This window comes from Callithrix jacchus, chromosome 14 (genome assembly GCF_049354715.1).
Source record: "Callithrix jacchus isolate 240 chromosome 14, calJac240_pri, whole genome shotgun sequence".
Lineage (NCBI taxonomy): Eukaryota > Metazoa > Chordata > Mammalia > Primates > Cebidae > Callithrix > Callithrix jacchus.
This window is the reverse complement of record NC_133515.1, coordinates 99,762,608-99,782,451: the sequence shown is the minus strand read 5'-3', so window position 1 is coordinate 99,782,451 and position 19,844 is coordinate 99,762,608. Positions and strand designations below refer to the sequence as shown.

The window sequence follows — 19,844 nt, the reverse complement described above, 5'->3', positions numbered from 1 at the left end:
AACAGAAGCAAAGGAAAACAGAGTAATATTCTTCTGCTTGAAATCCCTATAGCTCTTGATAGAGGGTTCATTCAAAATGTTTAAATTCACTCACAAAGCCTTGCACTCCTTCTCAGTCTACTATCACTTCATTTCTCCTCTGGCTGGCCACACATATCCTTCCTCTCCAGGTACTGGAATAGCTTACAAATCCCTGAAAAATCATAAAGTTTTCAATGTTCTTTGCCTCTGTGAATTTTATCTCCTCTTCCTAAAATATCTCATTTCTACTTCTCCTAAACCCACCTCTCTATCCATTTCCTTTCCTCCTTTATTCATCCTTCCAAGTCCCAGTCAAATATCGCCTGCTTCCGAAGGCCTCTTCACAATGCCTTCTCCCTCAGCTGCCACACCTCTACAATCCCAAAGCCTCCGGGTTTGCCTGCCATAGCGTGTATCACACATCTGTCTGTCTCCCCATCTCTTTTATAAGCCTGTTGAAGACAAGGACAATGTCTCTAACTTTACATTCTAAGTACCTAGGACAGGGCCTAGCACACAGGTGGCTAGAGGACCTCTCCTTCAGTGAATAATGTCCACACAGTTAGAAAGGGAACTGGAAGAGATCCCTGATCATCCTCAGGTATGTTTCCCCCACTCCATAAAGATCCACAAGAAAACCTCACTGTTTGCTTTACTCCTCAAGATCGTTTTGATACCTCATCATTTAGTTATCAACTATGCAAAGATGGCCGAGTAACTGTAAGGATTCAATGAAAAGAGGAGGCCGATTAACCCAGAAATATGCACCTCTCAGGGGCCCAATTGCTTACATACTCAACGTTTCTCCAGAAACAGCACTGGAAAATATCAGAAGCCCAATACAACGAGCAATCAATTTGAAAGGGTCTACTGCAAGAAAGCAGCCAACTTTAAGACCTTTAACCATGTGGTTCCATTATTTGGCCTTTTTGTAAAGCCTTTTTGTTTCATTATTTTGCCTTTTGTACCTTTTATATGAGAGGTATTCAAATTCACACAGAGGTACAAGTATATCTCAAAGATACTGGAACTTTTGTTCCAGACTACCGTAATACAGCAAATATTGCCATAAACTATATCACACAAACTGTTTGGCTTCTCAGTGCGTATTAAAGTTGTGTTTACACTATACTATAGTCTATTAAGTATGTAATAACATTATGTCTAGAAAACTATGTACATACCTTAATTTAAAAATACTTTATTGCTAAAAAATGCTAGTAATCATCTGAGCCTTCAGTAAGTCTTAATCTTTTTGCAGGTGAAAGGTGTCAACGTTGATGGCTGCTGGACTGATCAGGATCGTGGTTGCTAAAGTTTGTGATGACTGTGGCGATTTCTCAAAATGAACCGACCTCTGTTAGCTTCATACTTTTCTTCTGTAGTTTCCTTACCCTTTTCAGGCCTCACAGAAGTAAAGGCAGTAAAAGGGACCTGTTCCGGATTACACTTTGACTTAAGGGAATGCTGTGGCTGGTTTGATCTTCTATGCCGGCCACTAAGCCTCTCTCTACATCAGCAGTAAGGTGGTTCTGCTTTCTTATCATCTGTGTGTTCACTGGAGTCGCACTTTCAATTTCCTTCAAGAACTTTTCCTCTGCATTCACAACTTGGCTAACTCTAAGTCTTTCTCATCTTTCAACACACCTTGCACGCTAAGCTTAATCATTTCCAGCTCTTAAAGATACAGATGTGCAACTTTTCCTTTCACTTGAACATTTATAGGGTTAGTAACTGGCCTCACTTCAATACTGTTGTGTCTCAGAGAACAGAGAGACCCGAGAAGAGGGACAGAGATGGACAACAGCTGGTCAGTGGAGCAGTCAAAACACACTCAACATTTATCAATTAAGTTTACATCTTATATTCGTGCAGTTCATGGTGCCCCAAAACAATTACAACAGTAACATCAAAGATCACTAATTACAAATCACCGTAACAGATACAATAAAAATGAAGAGTTTGAAATATTGTGAGAACTATCAAAATACGACAGAGAGACATGAAGTGAGCACACCGTGTTGAAGAAAATGGCTCTTACAGACTTGCTTGACATAGAGTTGCCGTAAATCTTCAATTTTTAAAAAGCACTGTATCTGCAAAGTGCAATGTAGCAAAGAACAATAAAGAAAGGTATGCTCATACTTTGCAAATTAAATAACAAAAATATCATATAAACCAATGTTTGTGAACGTCTTGGTTATTACTTCAGTCTCCATTATTATGCCAAAAAACAGGTGATATGCCCATATCCAACCTAGTATTCTCTTAAGGTCTCAGATTCTATCTGTACAAACTACCTGCCTGGATAACTGATCATACTTAACCCATGGGCAACTGATCTAAGACAATAAAAAGAAAAGCAATCAGTAAGGAAGAATAGCTAAACAGGGAAAGAGAAACATGACTGTACTCTTCATACATACTCAATCTCAACTGTAAGATGTACCATGAATTTAATAATAGCTTTTTGGAGAAGAAAAGAAACATAAATATATCCTTAACCATGATATATGCCCTGAACAGAGAAGAAAGGGTAGAGAAACATGCATCTCAGAATCGAAGAAAAATGGTATACTTAGTAAAAACCTCTACTGTTCAAGGGACCTGCACAGTGTATGGGGAAGTAGTATTTGCCTCTTCTCTTCCCAGCAGCATGTGAGTACTGATTGATAAAAAAAAAAAAAATATCTAAAAATAAGCTATACTACCAGGTTTTGGGCGGAATTAGCAGTTCTGTTCCCTGTATGCATTTTCCTAAATTTTACTTTACACAGCAATGTGCTCAGTCAAAAGACAGCACTGGCAGGCTTATTGGCAGTTAAAGGTGGCCAGTAATACAATAAAAAGTAATAATAAGTAATAAAATAATAAGTGCAAGTTATGGATGGGACTTTAAAGAAAACCGCTTTTCCTTCATCTGTTTTCCTTCTCACTGATGCCTGAAATAGAGACAAGATAGCTAAAGTTCCAGCAGCCTTTGAATTATAAAATAGCCACTAAAGATGGCAGAGCAGAGGGAGGGGAAATTGAAAGGACACAGTCAAGGAAGCTACCCTAGAACCTTAAAAAGAAGAGGGCTAGCCAGGCGTGGTAGCTCACGCCTGTAACCCCAGCACTTTGGGAGGCTGAGGTGGGTAGATCACGAGGTCATGGGTTCAAGACCAGCCTGATCAACATGGCGAAACCCTGACTCTACTTAAAAATACAAAAATTAGCTGGGTGTGGTGGTGCACACCTGTAATCCCAGCTACTTGGGAGGCTGAGGCAGGAGAATGGCTTAAACCTCGGAGGTGGAGGTTGAGGTGAGCTGAGAGCATGCCATTGCACTTCAGCCTGGGCTACACAGTGAGACTCTGTCTCAAAAAAAAAAAAAAAGAAGAAGAGAAAAAGAAGAAGACTAAAGGGGAAAAAACGTTTAAATTGTAAGTTGTCCTTGGTAAATGTGCATGCATTTAACTCTTTTCAAAAATTTCCACAGGGAAAGATATTCTACCAAGCAGAAAATTCTGAAGATCAAATATGATCTACATTCTATTAAGCATAAAATCAGGAAATAAATTTTATTGAGCATTTTTTGCATTCACTATGAGAATCACCTTAAATAACTAGCCCCTTAAAGAACGATATTTATCCCTTTAAACCCTCAATATAAGTACAAATCCTGAAAACAGTAGGTTCTCAATAAATGTTTTAAACAAAATTAATACATGGATGAATGAATGAATGATGGTGTCAAGTTAGGCAATTCAAAATTACTGAAAAATTTCTTTTCCAAACTCTTGTTCATTTGTACATTCTTAGTTAACAATGTTCTCCTAGAGTTACACACTGTCAAGGAACTAGAATCTTCTCTCTTACCCTCAGTTGTTGGAAATACTTCTCCTTTATTTTTAGCTTCTGCCAGTTTTCCAGTTCTCAGCAATACTTCCGCAAAGCTTTCCGCTGGAACATGCTGATAGGTCTCATAGGTCACTTCAGACTAGACAAAAGAAGCAGTTTCACCAAGTAGTAGGGTGCCTTTTGTTATACAAATATATGCTTAGAAAACACAATTATAAGATGTTAAGTCTCCTCGTGACCTGAATAATAGCTTCTCACAAACTAAAGCATAATATTTTATGAAACATTTTTAAACAGATGTTAATCTCATAATGTGTCATAATATATTCCAAAGAAACATGTAAAACCAATGAATAGCATGAGTAAGACAACTAAGTATATTTTCAGGAAAATTTTAGTTTTTGTTTACACTGCCTACAACAGCATGACAGTTAAATCTATCTTCTTAGACTCACTGTCCTTACCTCAGTGACAAAAGGATTTGAGATGATAGATTCATAAAAAGGATGACACCCTTGTTTTTCCAGATCTTCATTAGCTGTAGTTCCGATTTGATATGCACCACCATATTTTTGCCCCTGAAAAGAAAAAAGTAAAGAAAAATGGATAAAAAGAAAGAGAAGGCAAGTGGGTAGGAAAAGGAGTAAAAACAAGGAAGGAAGAGCAAGGAAGAAAAGGCTGATTTCAGGAGAAAGTGAACAGCGCTTCCTGCGCTTCCCATGCCCTAAAAAGAGGGCCAGAGTCACACAGACACCCAGCAGAGAATGAAGGATAATAACCTCGCGCTAAGAGCAGCACATCAGCCCCACCCTGCAATGCCTTTTTCTTTTCCTGGTCGCTTTGACATCAATGAATTAGAAACACTGAAGCCATCAATGCTGTTCACATGGTGAGTTTTCTACACTACTATCAGAATAACCACTCAAAAACATCATCTTACTGGGTGCTGTGGCTCACGCCTGTAAACTCAGCTCTTAGGGAGGCAAAGGCGGGAGGATAGCTTGAGCCCAGGAGTTTGAGACCTGCCTGGGCAATATAGTGAGACCCCCATTCTCCATAAAAAGGAAAAAAAAAAGACAAAACATCACCTTGTCTGTGTCACTGCCTGCTTAAAAATCCTTTAGCAGCTCTAAACAAGGCAAACAGCCAACAGCCTAAAAACTAAAACTATGTAGAATAACATCTGAGGCGATTAAATGTTAATTAGCATGAAAGGCTAACTTTCCACCTCAACCAAACTGCCTGCTTTATGCATCTTATTGGCTTCTATGTCTGTCTCCCACTGTGAGGGTCCTGCCCTGCTGACTGTCTCGTTAGAGTCTAACTTTCCTTTCAGGCCCAGTTCAGACCTGACCTGCTGAATCCTTGTCAGACGGACACAAGATGATATGATTGTGTCCCTATCATGATCCCCATCTGTTTCACAACTACCACCCACACACATGTCTTCAAGACATGTTATCAGCATTGCAGATTAGCAAGAAGTTTCGTATGCCTAGATTATAGTTAATTATCTTTATGTTTTGCTTTCTCCAAATAAATTGTACAGCCCCTTACTGGAAGAGCCAAGTAAAAGGAGTTCACCTACTCCTCCGAGGCTCACTGCAGTTACACTGTGCCAAGCACAGTCTAGGGAAACGATGAAGCTGCTGAGATTTAACAGTGTCTCAGCAAATGGCGTCTTCATTTATTCAACTGTTTGGACCATTGTCCTTAGGTGTCTTCTTTCTCCCACATCCAGACCACCAGCAAGTCTAACAAATACATCCCATCCCCAAACCAGCCTCTTCCCACTGCCTTCACCTCTATCCTAGCTCAAACTACCCACGTCTCTCACCAGGAGGACTGATCTCACTGCATGTTGTCTTCTATCTCACTGTCTGTTTTCTATTCTTTCTACAGCACTTAAATGAGCACAGTAAAAGTAAAGTTGGATCACACAATTGCATTGCCTAAATTCTCCGAAAGCTTTCTGTCTTACTCAAAACAAAAGCTATAGTTGTCATCACAGTCTACATGAGGCTTTAAATGATGAGCCTCCCTACCACCTTCTGATCTCATCACCTTTCATTCTCCCCATTGTTCACTCAGCTCAGGCCACACTGGCCCGTTTATGTTCTATGCAGATGTCAACTGTGCTACCCCACTCCGGCGGGCGATAGGGTTTGCATTTGTTCTCCTTGGTTCAACCATATTTCTGCTCAAAGTGGCTCCTTTTCTGAGAAACCTAACTTCTCTATCTTAATCAGAACTTCACTCCCTAGGATCACTCAGGATTTATATACCTTGCTTACTTATCTTTGTCACGCTCGTTATTAGCTGCCATTACATTATCATACAAACATGTATTTTCTGTGTCTCCCCAACTGACATATAAGTTCCACGGGACAAGGGAATTAGACTGAAGTGTTTCCCCACTGTATTCCCAGTTATTAGCATAGCATTTGAAAGGAAAAAATGTCTAATAAGCATTTGCTGAATGAATAAATGAATGAGATGCACAAGGAGTGTTTGTTTGAGGCAAACTGCTAATAGTCCTATATTTTTCCTCTTTGTTTTCCAGTGTGAGATTAAAGGACTGCGGTGCAAGAATGCAGAGCAAACTCAATGGCTCTACTGCCGGCCCTGACTTGGACTTCCAGAATGAAAGCAAGAATCTGTTCAACTGTCCTCTTTCTTGAGAGCCCCATCGGCCTCCTAGCACTCTTCCTCAACTATCAGCCTGTAGAAACACAGCAAAAGCAAGTAAGCATTGATAAAATTTTTCTTTTCATCTCACTAAATTCTGATATATAAACCTAGCCTTACCTAAAGCTCTATTCGTATCCTTTGCAAGTATTCCATGGGAATATATTACATTCTATTAAACAGATTAATCATTCCCTATCTGATGAGAGGTCTATATTTCTTAAGAGATTTTTTTAACCATTTAGAGAAGATAAAGATGTAACAATGAAAGCATTGCTAATCAATTTATATAAACCACAGAACTGATTTTAAAAAGAAAGATGCACTGCTTACCTGAAGGGGACGAAGGTAAGTTAAAGACTTCTTCCACCACTGCCCATCACTGACGGCCTGGAGCACTGCCTTGGTGGTGGTCGTGGTGTTGGAAAGGACTTTCATGGTGGTGGCAGTGGTCCAGTGTAATAGGTCAGCTGAATTGCTACCTGGAACACCTACTTCATCCTGTGTTAAAGGAATGAAATAGCAAGGGCAAAAATGTGCATTGCCAAAAGAACAGAGAAGACAGTGATAACATGAATGTTTAAAAGGATCAGATATTAAACATGAAGATAGATAAATTTAAAAATCCACCCATCTTTGCTTATAACAAAGTAAATGTCAAAAGAGCACTATCAACATATTGTTCTCTCTGAATCATTTGCCAAAAAAATAAAACTGGGGAAAGAGAAAAACCCCATAGTGCATTAGCTAAATAATCCCTCAGAAATATTTATAAAACAAATAATTGGTATTTTATTATTTTACCAATCTAATATCCTAACCATGAGATACTCATATTTGATTCCTTGACAATACAAAGTATTTATTATTTAGATTAATTAAAAACTACATTATTCATCTGAATAATGCCACTGCAACCCAGAAAGAAGAAGATTCAGACAATCAACCTTTAACTATCAAAAGGTGTTTCCATGCAAACGAGTAGGTAACTAATAGTCTTTGACAGGTTTACGATGTGGCACCTCCATCTTGAAGCAACCAGCTGAAGTCCTCACTCTCCATCACTACTCTGACAGATTCCCCGAGGAGAAAATGTCAATACATTAATTACAGTCTTGTAAACAGAAAGGATGAAGACCTACCTGCATTTAGTCAAAAAAAATTATTTGTTCTATAACTTGGTTTATTGTCTGTCCACTTCCACTTTTTTTTTTCTTAAGAATCTCAGTTGAATAAGAGAAAAACTTAAGGCTTGTTTATCAATACCAATAGCTTGTTGTGACTGACAGAAGGATAACTTACTTATTAGCTTAGTTTGACTACTTAGGTCTACATCCTGTTATTCATTAAGTTATAATTTAAGTAATAAAAAGGCACAAATCATGTAATCAATAATGACCAGGGCATCAGCACGTAACAAATACTTAAAACATACTCTTTTAGATCAACTTGACAGTTTTCATATATGGTAAGAAGAATTATGGGCCCCCAAAGATGGCCACATCCTTATCCCTAGAACCTGTGACTATGTTACATGGCATGGCAAAAAAAAAAAAAAAAAATCAGGTGTGATTAAGGGTATAGATGGAAGTGAGGAGATTATTCTGAATTACTGAGTGGGCCCAAGCTAATCACACAAGCCCTTAAAGCAGACGTTCTTTCTCAATGAGGATGAGAGAGAAGGAGTGTCAGAGATAAGCCATGGGGGATGAGGCAGGAGGATTTGAAGGAGAAGGGAACTCAACCCACAGTTGCTGGCTTTGGAGAGGAAGAAAGGGAACCACAGGCCAAGGAATATTGCAGCCTGTAGACACTGAGAACAGTCCTCAGGTGACTTCCGGTAAGACAATGCAGACCTCAGTCCTACAACCATAAGGAATTAAATTCTACCAACACCATAAATAAGCATAGAAACAAGACCTTCTCCAGAGCCTCTGGAAAAGAACACAGCCTTGTTGGCATCTTGATTTTGGCCTTGTGTGGCTCTAAGAAGAGACCCAACCAAGCCTGTAAGATTTCTGTCCTATGGGAACTGTAAAATCAACCATATTGTTTTAAAGCTGCAAAGTCTGTGGTAATATGAGACAGCAGCAACAGGAAACAAACACATTAAATTGTATTGTTTCTTGTGAAAGTGCAAAAACCATCAACTCAATGCAATATTATATACTATAATTTAATTATAAAAACAGCAACATAGAAAAATGAATGATATATAAAGAAAGAATAAAAACAGATAAATTACCTGTATAACAACAATGCAAAAAATAATTATTTGAGGTTTGAGTGCCAATAAAATACAGTACCTCTCCTGGGTTCTGGATTATGGCAGATGCCACAGTTTAGTTCACTCAACTCCACTCAGACCCCCTTACTGATTGCCTCACTGTTGCTAGCAGTTCAGAAGCTAAAAACTACATTTCCTCCATTCCCTTATAGCTGGTGTTCCACACATAAACTCATTTTCTCTCTCACTTTATATATCTCATACAAGGCAACGGGTTGAAAAAATGAGTAAGACACAGGCTCTGCCCTCAAGGAGCTCAGAAAATAGGGAGGAAAGCAGAGATATAGAGAAATAATTACAGAATAATAACTTTCATATGAGCGGTATTAACACATATAGAGTACTATAAGAACAGGAAGAGAGATCATTACATCCTCTTCCTAGAGGCACAATCACAGAAGGCTTCACAGAGAAGGTAATCTTTCAGCAGGAAAAAATTAAGGGTTTCCACAGCAGAAGTGGTGAAAATAATTTCAGGAAGAAAATGCAACTTAAGAGGATGCAACTTATGAAACATGGCAAAATAGTGGAACCTTACATGATTCAGGGAAACCACAGAACGCAGCACAGCAAGAGAAATAGCAGGATGTGAGGATGAGAGAAGGAAGAGCTAAGCCCAGCCAGAGACTTACAAACCACGCAAAAGAACCTCCACTGTCAACTAGAGGGAAGGGAAAGTCACCAGAAGGCTTTAAACAAAGGGAGTAACATAATCAGATTTGTGTTTCAGTAATATTATTCAACGAGCAAGAACCCAATTAGAAGACTGGTGCCTCAGTCCCAGTTTAAAAGAATCGGGGACTGAATTGAGCTAGTGACACTGGGAACAATTACGTTATCATAAGGTATTTTCCAATTAAATGTATATATTACAGTTTAATGTTTTTTCCAGAGGTAAATCAGATAAGTAGAGAAATTCCATCCAAACATCTAACAAAGAAAGTTCAAGATCACCACGCTGGAACTTAGTGGAGATCTGGGAGGAAGAAAAAAAAATGAAAGGAAAGTCAGTAACATGTAAATTATCATTGCTTGTGAAGCAAAGTCAGATACAGTGGAGGTAAAAATGAGCAGCCCAAGTTGTTGAGGAATACAGAGGGCCAAGTTCACACAAAGAAGAAACTACGACCCAGATACTTTATTTACCAGCAGTGAAGTCAGGCATCTTGTTTATAAGTATCAGAATGGCTACCATTTATTAAACACCTACTATCTGTCCAACACTGAGCTAAGTGTTTCATACAAGATCCCTAAATTTTACAATAACACTGTAAAAGTGTTAAAAATTATACTACCACTTGACACAAAAGTAAATTGATGATCAAATACATTGAATATGCTGCCTACAGACAACTGGCCTAGACGTGTCTCCTCTCTTCTCCTTAACCCAATTTGGCATCAAAGTGTACAGTTCACTTGCTCTTTACAGGATTTTGACACACTGGAAATATTACATTCACGTTTACATTTGTATTTATTTAAGCTCGTTAATTTTTCTGTGTTATAAAACTAATACGAATTCACTAAAGACAGTTTAAAAACTCAAAAAAGTATGTAAAATAAAAAGAACACTATTTATTCACAGTCCCATGATGCAAAGACACTTAGGGCCAGCATATATTCTCCCTTCCTGTGTTTAATCCATAGTATCCTTTTTTAAATAACTTTTCATTGATAGATAAGCCATTTCAAATGAGTGTATGGTTTAACAGATTTTTAACACATTTAAGTAACAGGCCCTTAGGCCAAGAAACATAGTTGTAGAAGCTCCTCTTGAGTTTACCTACAGCCAGTAACCTTCCAAAAAAAAAAACAAAAAAACTATCCTGACTTGCAGCAGCATAAATTAATTTTGTCTATTTTTATACTTCATATGAATAAAATTATATACTTTTTTTGTTCTGATTTCTTTCACTCAACATACATTCATTCAGATTTTGAGAGTAAAGTTTGTTCAACTCCACGCCTGTAATCCCAGCACTTAGGGAGGCCAAGGTGGGAGAATGGCTTGAGGCCAGGAGTTGGAGACCAGCCTGAGCAACACAACGAGACCTCATTTCTATAAAAAGTGAAACTTAAAAAAAAATGTTCAATTCATTACTATGTCACATTATGTTGTATGAATATGCCAGAAATTATTTATCTTTTCTTCTACTAATGAGCATTTGGATAATCCCCAGATTGAAGATAATACCAATAGTGCTGCCCTGAACATGCTGGTAATTGTATTTTGGTGAAAATATGTTTTTCTGGGTATATTCCTAGCAGTGGGATTACCAAGGCATAGAATGTAGCTATGTCCAGATTTAGTAAATAGTGCCAAATATTTTCTAAAGTGCTTATACCAATTTAAATATTAACCAGCAATTGTTAAGAGTTCTGGTTACTCCACATCCATGCCAACACATGGTATTTAATGTCTTTTTCATTTTAGCAATTCTGGTAACTATGTACTGGTATCTCTTTGTGGTTTTAATTTGCAACTCACCAGAGACTAATGAAGTTGAATAACTTTTTGTATATTTTGGGCAAGCTGAATACATTCTTTTGTCAAGTGTCTGTTCACGTCTTTTGCCACTCTTTTTCTTTTTTTTTTTTGGAAACAGAGTCTCACTCTGTCACCCAGGCTGTAGGGCAGTGGCATGATCTTGGCTCACCGCAACCTCCGCCTCCTGGGTTCAAGTGATTCTCCTGCCTCAGCCTCTTGATTAGCTGGGACTACAGGCATGTGCTACCACAACCGGCTAATTTTTTTTGTATTTTTAGTAGAGATGGGGTTTCACCATGTTAGCCAGGATACTCTTGATCTCCTGACCTCATGATCCACCCATCTCATCCTCCCAAAGTGCTGGAAATATAGGCGTGAGCCACCACACATGGCCTATCCACCTTCTTTTTTATTCACTTGTAGAAGTTTTTTATGTATTCTGGATATACATTCCTTATTAGCTATATGAATTGTCAATATTTGTGAATATTTGCTATTACTCTGTATATTATCATTTCATTCTCTTAACAGTGTCTTGTGATTAACAGATGTTCTTAATTTTAATTTAGTCCAATTCATCCATTTTTAACCTTATGGTTAGTACTTTTTGTATCATATTTAAGAAATCTCCAACCTGGCAACAAAGCAAGACTCCCATCTCTACAAAATAAAAAATAAAAAATTACCCAGGCATTGTGGCACATGCCTCTATTCCTAGCTACATGGGAGGCTGAGGTAGTAGGATCGCTTGAGCCCTGGAAGTTGAGGCTGCAGTGAGCTTTGGTCACGCCACTAGCTTGCAGCCTGGATGTCAGGGATCCTTCTTTCAAAAAAACAAAAAGAAAAAAGAAAATAAGAAAATGTAAAAATCTTTGCCTATTCCAAGATCACAAAGATGTTCTAAGTTTTCCTTGACATGCAATATTTTTGCTGACAGTAAAATCTTAAGACAGTATCACACTTCTATCCACTCAAATATTATATGCATACTATTAATGCATTTACCATAATATACTGACATTTACGTTTTTGTTGTTCTTTCCAACTACACAGTGAGCTATTCAAGATCAGGAACACTATTTGTTCCTCACTATATCCTCAGAGTATATGAAAACTCTCTATTGTTTGGATCTCTAGATAGGTGAAAGACATCTGATTTTATTGTGTTGTTTAAATGTCTGAAGATATATTTTCAAAAGTCTCACACGTGGCTGAGAGTGGTGGCTCATGCCTATAATCCCAGCACTTTGGGAGGCCAAGGTGGGCAGATCATGAGGTCAGGAGTTCGAGACCAGCATGGTCAACATGGTGAAACCTCGTTTCTACTTAAAATAGAAAATTAGCTTGGCATAGTGGCACATGCCTGTAATCCCAGCTACTCAGGAGGCTGAGGCACAAGAATTGCCTGAACCTGGTAGGCAGAGGCTGCAGTGAGCTGAGGTCACACCTATGCACTCCAGCCTGGGTGACAGAGCAAGACTCCATCTAGGAGGTGGGGGGGGGGGCCTGGGGGGAAGTCTCACATGTTTTATTCAGAGTGGGTAAATGTTATTCAAATAAGATTTCATGTCACATTTTCAATTTCTGTTCATCTTTAGAATCTTCTAAATCTAGAGGATGTATTGAATGATTTGAAAGTCATCAACTAATCCAACTATAGAACTGAAAATATAAACATGGTAAGAATTATGGCACTTCAGCAGAATATAACTTCATTTAGAGGTAAATCAAACCAATTGAAAAATATCAATAAAAAATGCAGGCTAAGCCAGCACAGTGGCTCATATCTGTAATCCTACTAGTTTGAAAGACTAAGCCAGGAGGATCACTTCGGGCCAGGAGTTTGAGACTGGCCTGGGCAATGTGGCAAGATCTCAAGACTACAAAAAATTAAATTAAAAACCTCAATTAAATATTTAAAAAGTTAATAATTTTTTTTCTGGTGGCATGTGCCTGTAGTCTTAGCTACTCCAGAAGCTGATGAGGGAAGACCACTTAAGCACAGGATTTTGAAGCTGCAGTTAGCTATGGCTGTGTACTCCAGCCTGCGGGACTCAGGGAGAAAGGGTGGGAAGAAGGTGAGGGATAAAAGACCACAAATTGGGTTCAGTACATACTGCTCGGGAGACAGGTGCACCAAAATCTCACAAATCACTTCTAAAGAACTTACTCATGTAACCAAATACCACCTGTTTCCCAAAAACCTATGGAAATAATACGTTTAAAAATCAAAATATAAAGAAGAAAAGAAAAGAAAAATGCCACAAAACAATTATTCTATTTCATAAAATGAACTTAAACTGTGGTTCTGTTCAAATGGATGGGCTAGTTCAAGATAGGAAACTTAAAATGTATGAAGGTTAAAAGTTTGTTCCAGAACATAAATGAAATTCAAATGCTCAGAAATGTATGTGATGAAAAGATTTTTTGTAGGAGCTTCTCCTAATGAGAATCACAAAAAAGAAAGTAAAATGAAAGGCTCATTTGGACCACAGAAGCAGCATTTAATTTGGGGGCAGTCTACCAAGATCACAGTTTAACCAGAGACATTAATGAAGAAAACAGTTTTCTTTAACTTCATATAATGGGGAAAGAAAAAAGAGGTTAGGCAAAATTTACCCCCGAAATGATTACTACTGCCACCTTTTATATTCATAGTGGCACACTGCTAATTAACTTAGAGTGTAGAACAGCAGAAATAGATTAAACTTCAAAACCAAATCAACAGTTCCCAGCATAAAATTTAACATGAAATCTCATTATTGTCAAGCGTGTTACACAGCTCAAAGGTTAGCTTATTAAGCACTAACAATATTTTTCAAATCCTGTAACAACAGACACCATAACCAAATAAATTCACAAGAACACAGATCGTTCTATGTGTCAAGTGTGGCTCACAAAAAAAATTATTGTTGGTCAATTACTATGATGAATAATCTATTTGGGAGTAGCTTTCTCCCATGTCCTGCAGTAAGTGTTAATTTCTGGGAAATCTACTGGCCTACTGTAAACTGAGCTGGTGGCACACATATATTAGGCAAGGATTATAAACAGATTAGGTTGAGCTCAACCACTACCTCTCTCCTCCAACATAGGCTTAAATAATCCAAAGTACTTCCCTGCACCTAACACTTATTTATAGCAAATAAACTGAACTCAAATATTAAGTATGCGATCCTTATTACGGATGATACTACTTTTAGGAATCCCTGTCAGAACAAGCAACAGAAAAATACTCTATGGAGTAAATCACTCTAAAGCCTGACTCTGCTTCATCTCACCTGCCAATTAGCAGGCAAGGCTACAGCTTAGCTGATCTCATGTCTGGGGGCCATGGACTCCTATACATGTCTGATGGAAGCTGAGCCCTTTCCCCAAAAAAATTCAACAAACATGCATGTGCACTCACGTGAATACAAAGTCACACGCACGTGCGTGCGCGCGCATACACACACACACACACACACACATCATCAAATTAGGCATACTGGCCAGGTGGTGTGGCTCCTGCCTGTAATCCCAGCACTTTAGGAAACAGAAGCAGGAGGGTTGCTTGAGGCCAGGAGTTCAAGACCAGTCTAATCAAAATATTGAGACCCCCCATGTCTAAAAATCAATAAAATAAAAATTAGCCAGGGATAGTGACATGTGCCTGTAATCCTAGATACTTGGGAGGCTGAGGCAGAAAGATCACTTAAACCGAGGAGTTCGAGGATGCAGTGAGTTGTAACTGCACTTCGTCCAGCCTTGGTGACATAGCCAAACCCTGTCTCTTAAAATAAATAAATAAATAAAATTAGGCATACTACTTCAGGGGATTTAGAGGCCAAAACCGTCTTGGATTTCCTACAATTCTTGGATCCAGATTATAATACCCACATTCAGGAAAAATAGAGGTATATAAAGTATATACTTGAATGTATCATTTTTGGAAAATGTCTTTTGCAAGTGAATTTAAATAGCAAATATTAACTCAATAACTAAGTAGAAATAGATAAAACATAAAACTGTATTGCTTATTACTAACATAGTTATTTTAAAACATAAAAAATATTAGAAATGCATGGGCTTTATGAAAAAAAAGCAGGACAGAAGAAAGAATAAAATGTGAAATTCTAACAGCGGTGCTAAAAGAGGAGGCAACTAGTATAAATCTTTGTGAGGAATGGAAATTTATAATGTAGATCTGCCAATCTAATCAAAATTATGATTCGGGACTATATGCTGACTAAAATGCATAAATGGTTGTTTTGAATTATGTTGGCACTGTGTCATTCAGGCCACTGATGTCATGTTCACTGTAAACTGAGTCTCCCACAGAGAACACTCATCAGGCAATATTGTCCAAAAAACAACAAAACACATATTAATGAGGACATGCCATGCTTCCAGTGCTGTACTGGTATCAACAGTAAACAAAAGAAAGTGAGTATTTACACAAAGTTACAAAAATCAACCACAAGAAAATAGGAAATCACCTACCCTAGGAGCCCATTTCTACCATTTTATTGCAGAGCAACACTCACATGAGTATGCAAAGATATATAGGGAGCATGTATAGTGCAGTTTAGTCTAAAATAGAGAAAGGCCGGACACAATCTAAATGTACAAAAGCAAACAACAACAACAACAATAAATACATCGTGGTACATTCATCCAATGAACACCATACTGCCCTTATGTAAACAGTCTACATGGAATCACAAGGGCAGATTCAATGACACATACCAGTATTATATGAAACCATTAGCTGCAAAATAATATATGCAGTATGAATTCATTTTAGTTTACAAAACAAAATAATAAACCTCCAGAAGACAGAGTTTGAGAAGCTATAAAAACATCTGTTTATACTTCGGAATTTAAGTATGGAAGGAAACATATGAAGTTAGAAGTGTTTATCTCTGAGCAGTGGGATTTGTGAGGCTCAGAAAGATCAGAGAATAGAAAGATCAGAGGGAGGAAAAAGAGAGAACTTTTTCTTTAAAATATATTAAAATATTGTTCATTAAATTATTTTTATATTTTGAAAAAGCAGAAAGTACAAAGTATATATATATATATATATATATATATATATATATATATATATCCATTTACCTATTTTATCATATATGTTTCACATCTAATTTATTTTACTTTCAAGAAATATAATGTGCCGGATAGTGCTGATATCCCTTATGTCCCCATAAATATTATTTTCATTCATTTCAAGCTTGTGTTATTTCTGTAACTAATGAAAACATTATAAACTCCAGTCAAACAATCAAAGGACATGTGACCCAAGCTCAATAGAGCTCAACATTTTGGAGCTCAGAATTCAGATATTAGCAGTGGCTATCAGGTGCTCCTTTCCAGAGAACTGTGAATCAAAAGTATACCCTGCAAAAGAAAAAAGCTTCAGCCAGATTTACTGTCTAGGCTATGCATTTACACAAACTGTGGGCCTAAGGAGGCAGAGAAAACAAGGCTGAAAGGAACTGAGACAATCCCTTCACTGGCTCCATGTGTACATTCTCATATTCTCAACCTTACAAAGGGGAAACAACTTCATGAAAAAACTACCAATGGATGTGGTTCTGGACTGAAGTGCCACAGAACTGAGTAGAGAGAAACCATGAAACTATAGAATCCTTAGATGAGGAAGGTGGGACAGGATGATGTTTAATCATTCAAAATTAGCTTGCAAACCAAAATTCCATAGCACATGGGGGGAAGAAATCAGTAAAACAATTTTAAGAAAAATTCACTCCAATTAAAATTATTAAATTTAAAACTTCAAAATAATTCATTTATATCTTTGTGTGTACTAAATGTGAAATTTAAAATTTATTAAGAAAGAATAGCCTGTAATCCCAGCACTTTGGGAGACCAAAGCGGGTGGATCACGAGATCAAGAGATCGAGACCATCTTGGTCAACATGGTGAAACCCCATCTCTACTAAAGATACAAAAAATTAGCTGGGCGTGGTGGTGCGTGCCTGTAATCCCAGCTACTCAGGAGGCTGAGGCAGGAGAATTGACTGAATCCAGGAGGCAGAGGTTGAGATGAGCTGAGATCGTGCCATTGCACTCCAGCCTGGGTAACAAGAGCAAAAGTATCATAAGATAACGAAAACAAAACAAACATGATTCTATTGAGTTAATTTTTATGTATGATATGAGGTAAAATTCTAATTTCATCTTTTTGCAGACGGATATCCCTCAAGTCTATACTTATAAGAGGGACTTCTTATTACTTAAATAGGTAAATAAATAAATATAAGAACTAAAAACAATAAAACTTTCAGAAGAAAGCACAAGAGTAAATCTTTGCAATCTTGTGTCAGGCACAGATTTCTCAGATATAACAACGAAAGTACAATCCATAAAAGAAAATATTAATAAATAAGATTTCAGCAACATTAAATATTTTCTGTACCCCAAAAGCCACCATTGAGAAAATAAAAAGTCAAATATACAATGAGAGAAAAAATATTTTCAAATCATAAATCTGAGAAAAAAAAAAACACTTGATTGCAAGATGTTAAAAAACAAAACAAAATAAAAAACCTCTTACAGCTCAATAACAAGACAAATAACCAAATGGGTTATTTGTTACACATTTTTAAAAATGGGCAAAATATCTGGGTAGCTATTACATTAAGAAAGTATAAGAATAGCCAGCCAATAAGCACATGAAAAACGAGCTCATCATCATTAGTTACTTGGGATATAAATATCAAACCAATATCATAATGAGATAGCAAATATATAAGAATGGCTTTAATAAAAATTCAACCAAAAAGCCAGTTAAAAAATAGACCGCTAGCTGGACTAATAAAAAAAAGAGAGAAGAATCAAATAGACACAACAAAAAATGACAAAGAGGATATCACCACTAACACCATAGAAATATAAACTACTATCAGAGAATACTATAAACACCTCTACTCAAATAAACTAGAAAATCTAGAAGAAATGGATAAATTCCTGGACATATACACACTCCCAAAACTAAACCAGGAAGAAGTCAAATCCCTGAATAGACCAATAATGTGTTTTGAAATAGAGGTAGCAATTAATAGCCTACCACCAAAAAAAGCCCAGGACCAGATGGATTCACAGCTGAATTCCACCATAGGTACAAAGAGGAACTGGGATAACTACATCTGAAACTATTCCAAACAATTGAAAAGGAGGGACTCCTCCCTAACTCATTTTATGAAGCTAGCATCATCCTGATAATAAAACTGGGAAGAGACACAACAAAAAAAGAAAACTTCAGGCCAATATCACTGATGAACATCAATGAGAAAATCCTCAATAAAATACTGGTAAACCGATACAGCACCACATCAAAAACGTATCCACGACGATCAAGCTGGCTTCATCCCTGGCATGCAAGGCTGGTTCAACAAAAGCAAATCAATAAATGTAATCCATCACATAAACAGAGTCAATGACAAAAACCACGTGATTATCTCAATAGATGCAGAAAAGGCCTTTGATAAAATTCAACATCCCCACATGTTAAAAACTTTCAACAAATTAGGCATTAAAGGAACATATCTCAAAATAATAAGAGTTATTTATGACAAACACACAGCCAATATCACACTGAATGGGAAAAAGCAGGAAGCATTCCCTTTGAACACTGGTATAAGACAAGGATGCCCTCTCTTACCACTCCTATTCAACATAATATTGGAAGTTCTGGCCAGGGCAATCAGGCAAGAGGAAGAAATAAAGGGTATTTAAATTGGAAGAGAGGAAGTATGTCTCTATTTGCAGACAACATTATTTTATATTTAGAAAAACCCATTATCTCAGCCCCAAAACTCCTTAAGCTGATAAGCAACTTCAGCAAAGTCTCAGGATACAAAATCAATGTGCAAAAATCACAAGCAGTCCTTTACACCAACAACAGACAAGCAGAGAGTCAAAATACGAATGAACTCCCATTCACAATCACTACAAAGAGAATAAAACACCTAGGAATACAAGTAACAAGGGATGTGAAGGACCTCTTCAAGGAGAACTACAAACAGCTGCTGAAGGAAGTAAGAGAGGACACAAACAAATAGAAAAACCTTCCATTGTCATGGATAGGAAGAGTCATTGTATCATCAAAATGGCCAAACTGCCCAAAGTAATTTATAGATTTAATACTATTCCCATCAGACTACCACTGACATTCCTCATAGAATTAGAAAACAACTACTTTAAATTTCATGTGGAATCAAAAAGACCACATCTAGCCAAGACTATCCTAAGCAAAAAGAACTAAGCTGGAGGCATTACACTACCTAACTTCAAACTATTCAAGCCTACAGTGATTGAAACAGTATGATACTGATACCAAAACAGACATATAGACCAAAGGAACAGAACAGAGACTTCAGAAATACCACCACACATCTACAACCACCTGATCTTCAACAAACCTGACAGAAACAAGCAATGGGAAAAGGATCTCCTATTTAATAAACGGTGCTGGGAAAACTGACTAGCCATATGCAGAAAGCTAAAACTGGA

General features: G+C 37.3%; 1 protein-coding gene across 6 annotated transcripts in view; it reads right to left on the bottom strand.

Annotated features, from left to right (window-relative positions):
* Nucleotides 1–19,844, bottom strand: part of NBAS (NBAS subunit of NRZ tethering complex) — a 454,285-nt gene that overhangs the window by 188,478 nt on the left and 245,963 nt on the right. For all 6 annotated transcript variants that reach the window (XM_078349936.1, XM_054245191.2, XM_054245193.2 and 3 more), the window contains 3 exons: nucleotides 6,886–7,053; nucleotides 4,329–4,442; nucleotides 3,883–4,003 (listed from right to left, as the gene is read on the bottom strand). In XM_078349936.1, coding sequence (XP_078206062.1) covers nucleotides 3,883–4,003; nucleotides 4,329–4,442; nucleotides 6,886–7,053 — 403 coding nt within the window. The remainder of the gene's footprint in view (nucleotides 1–3,882; nucleotides 4,004–4,328; nucleotides 4,443–6,885; nucleotides 7,054–19,844) is intronic.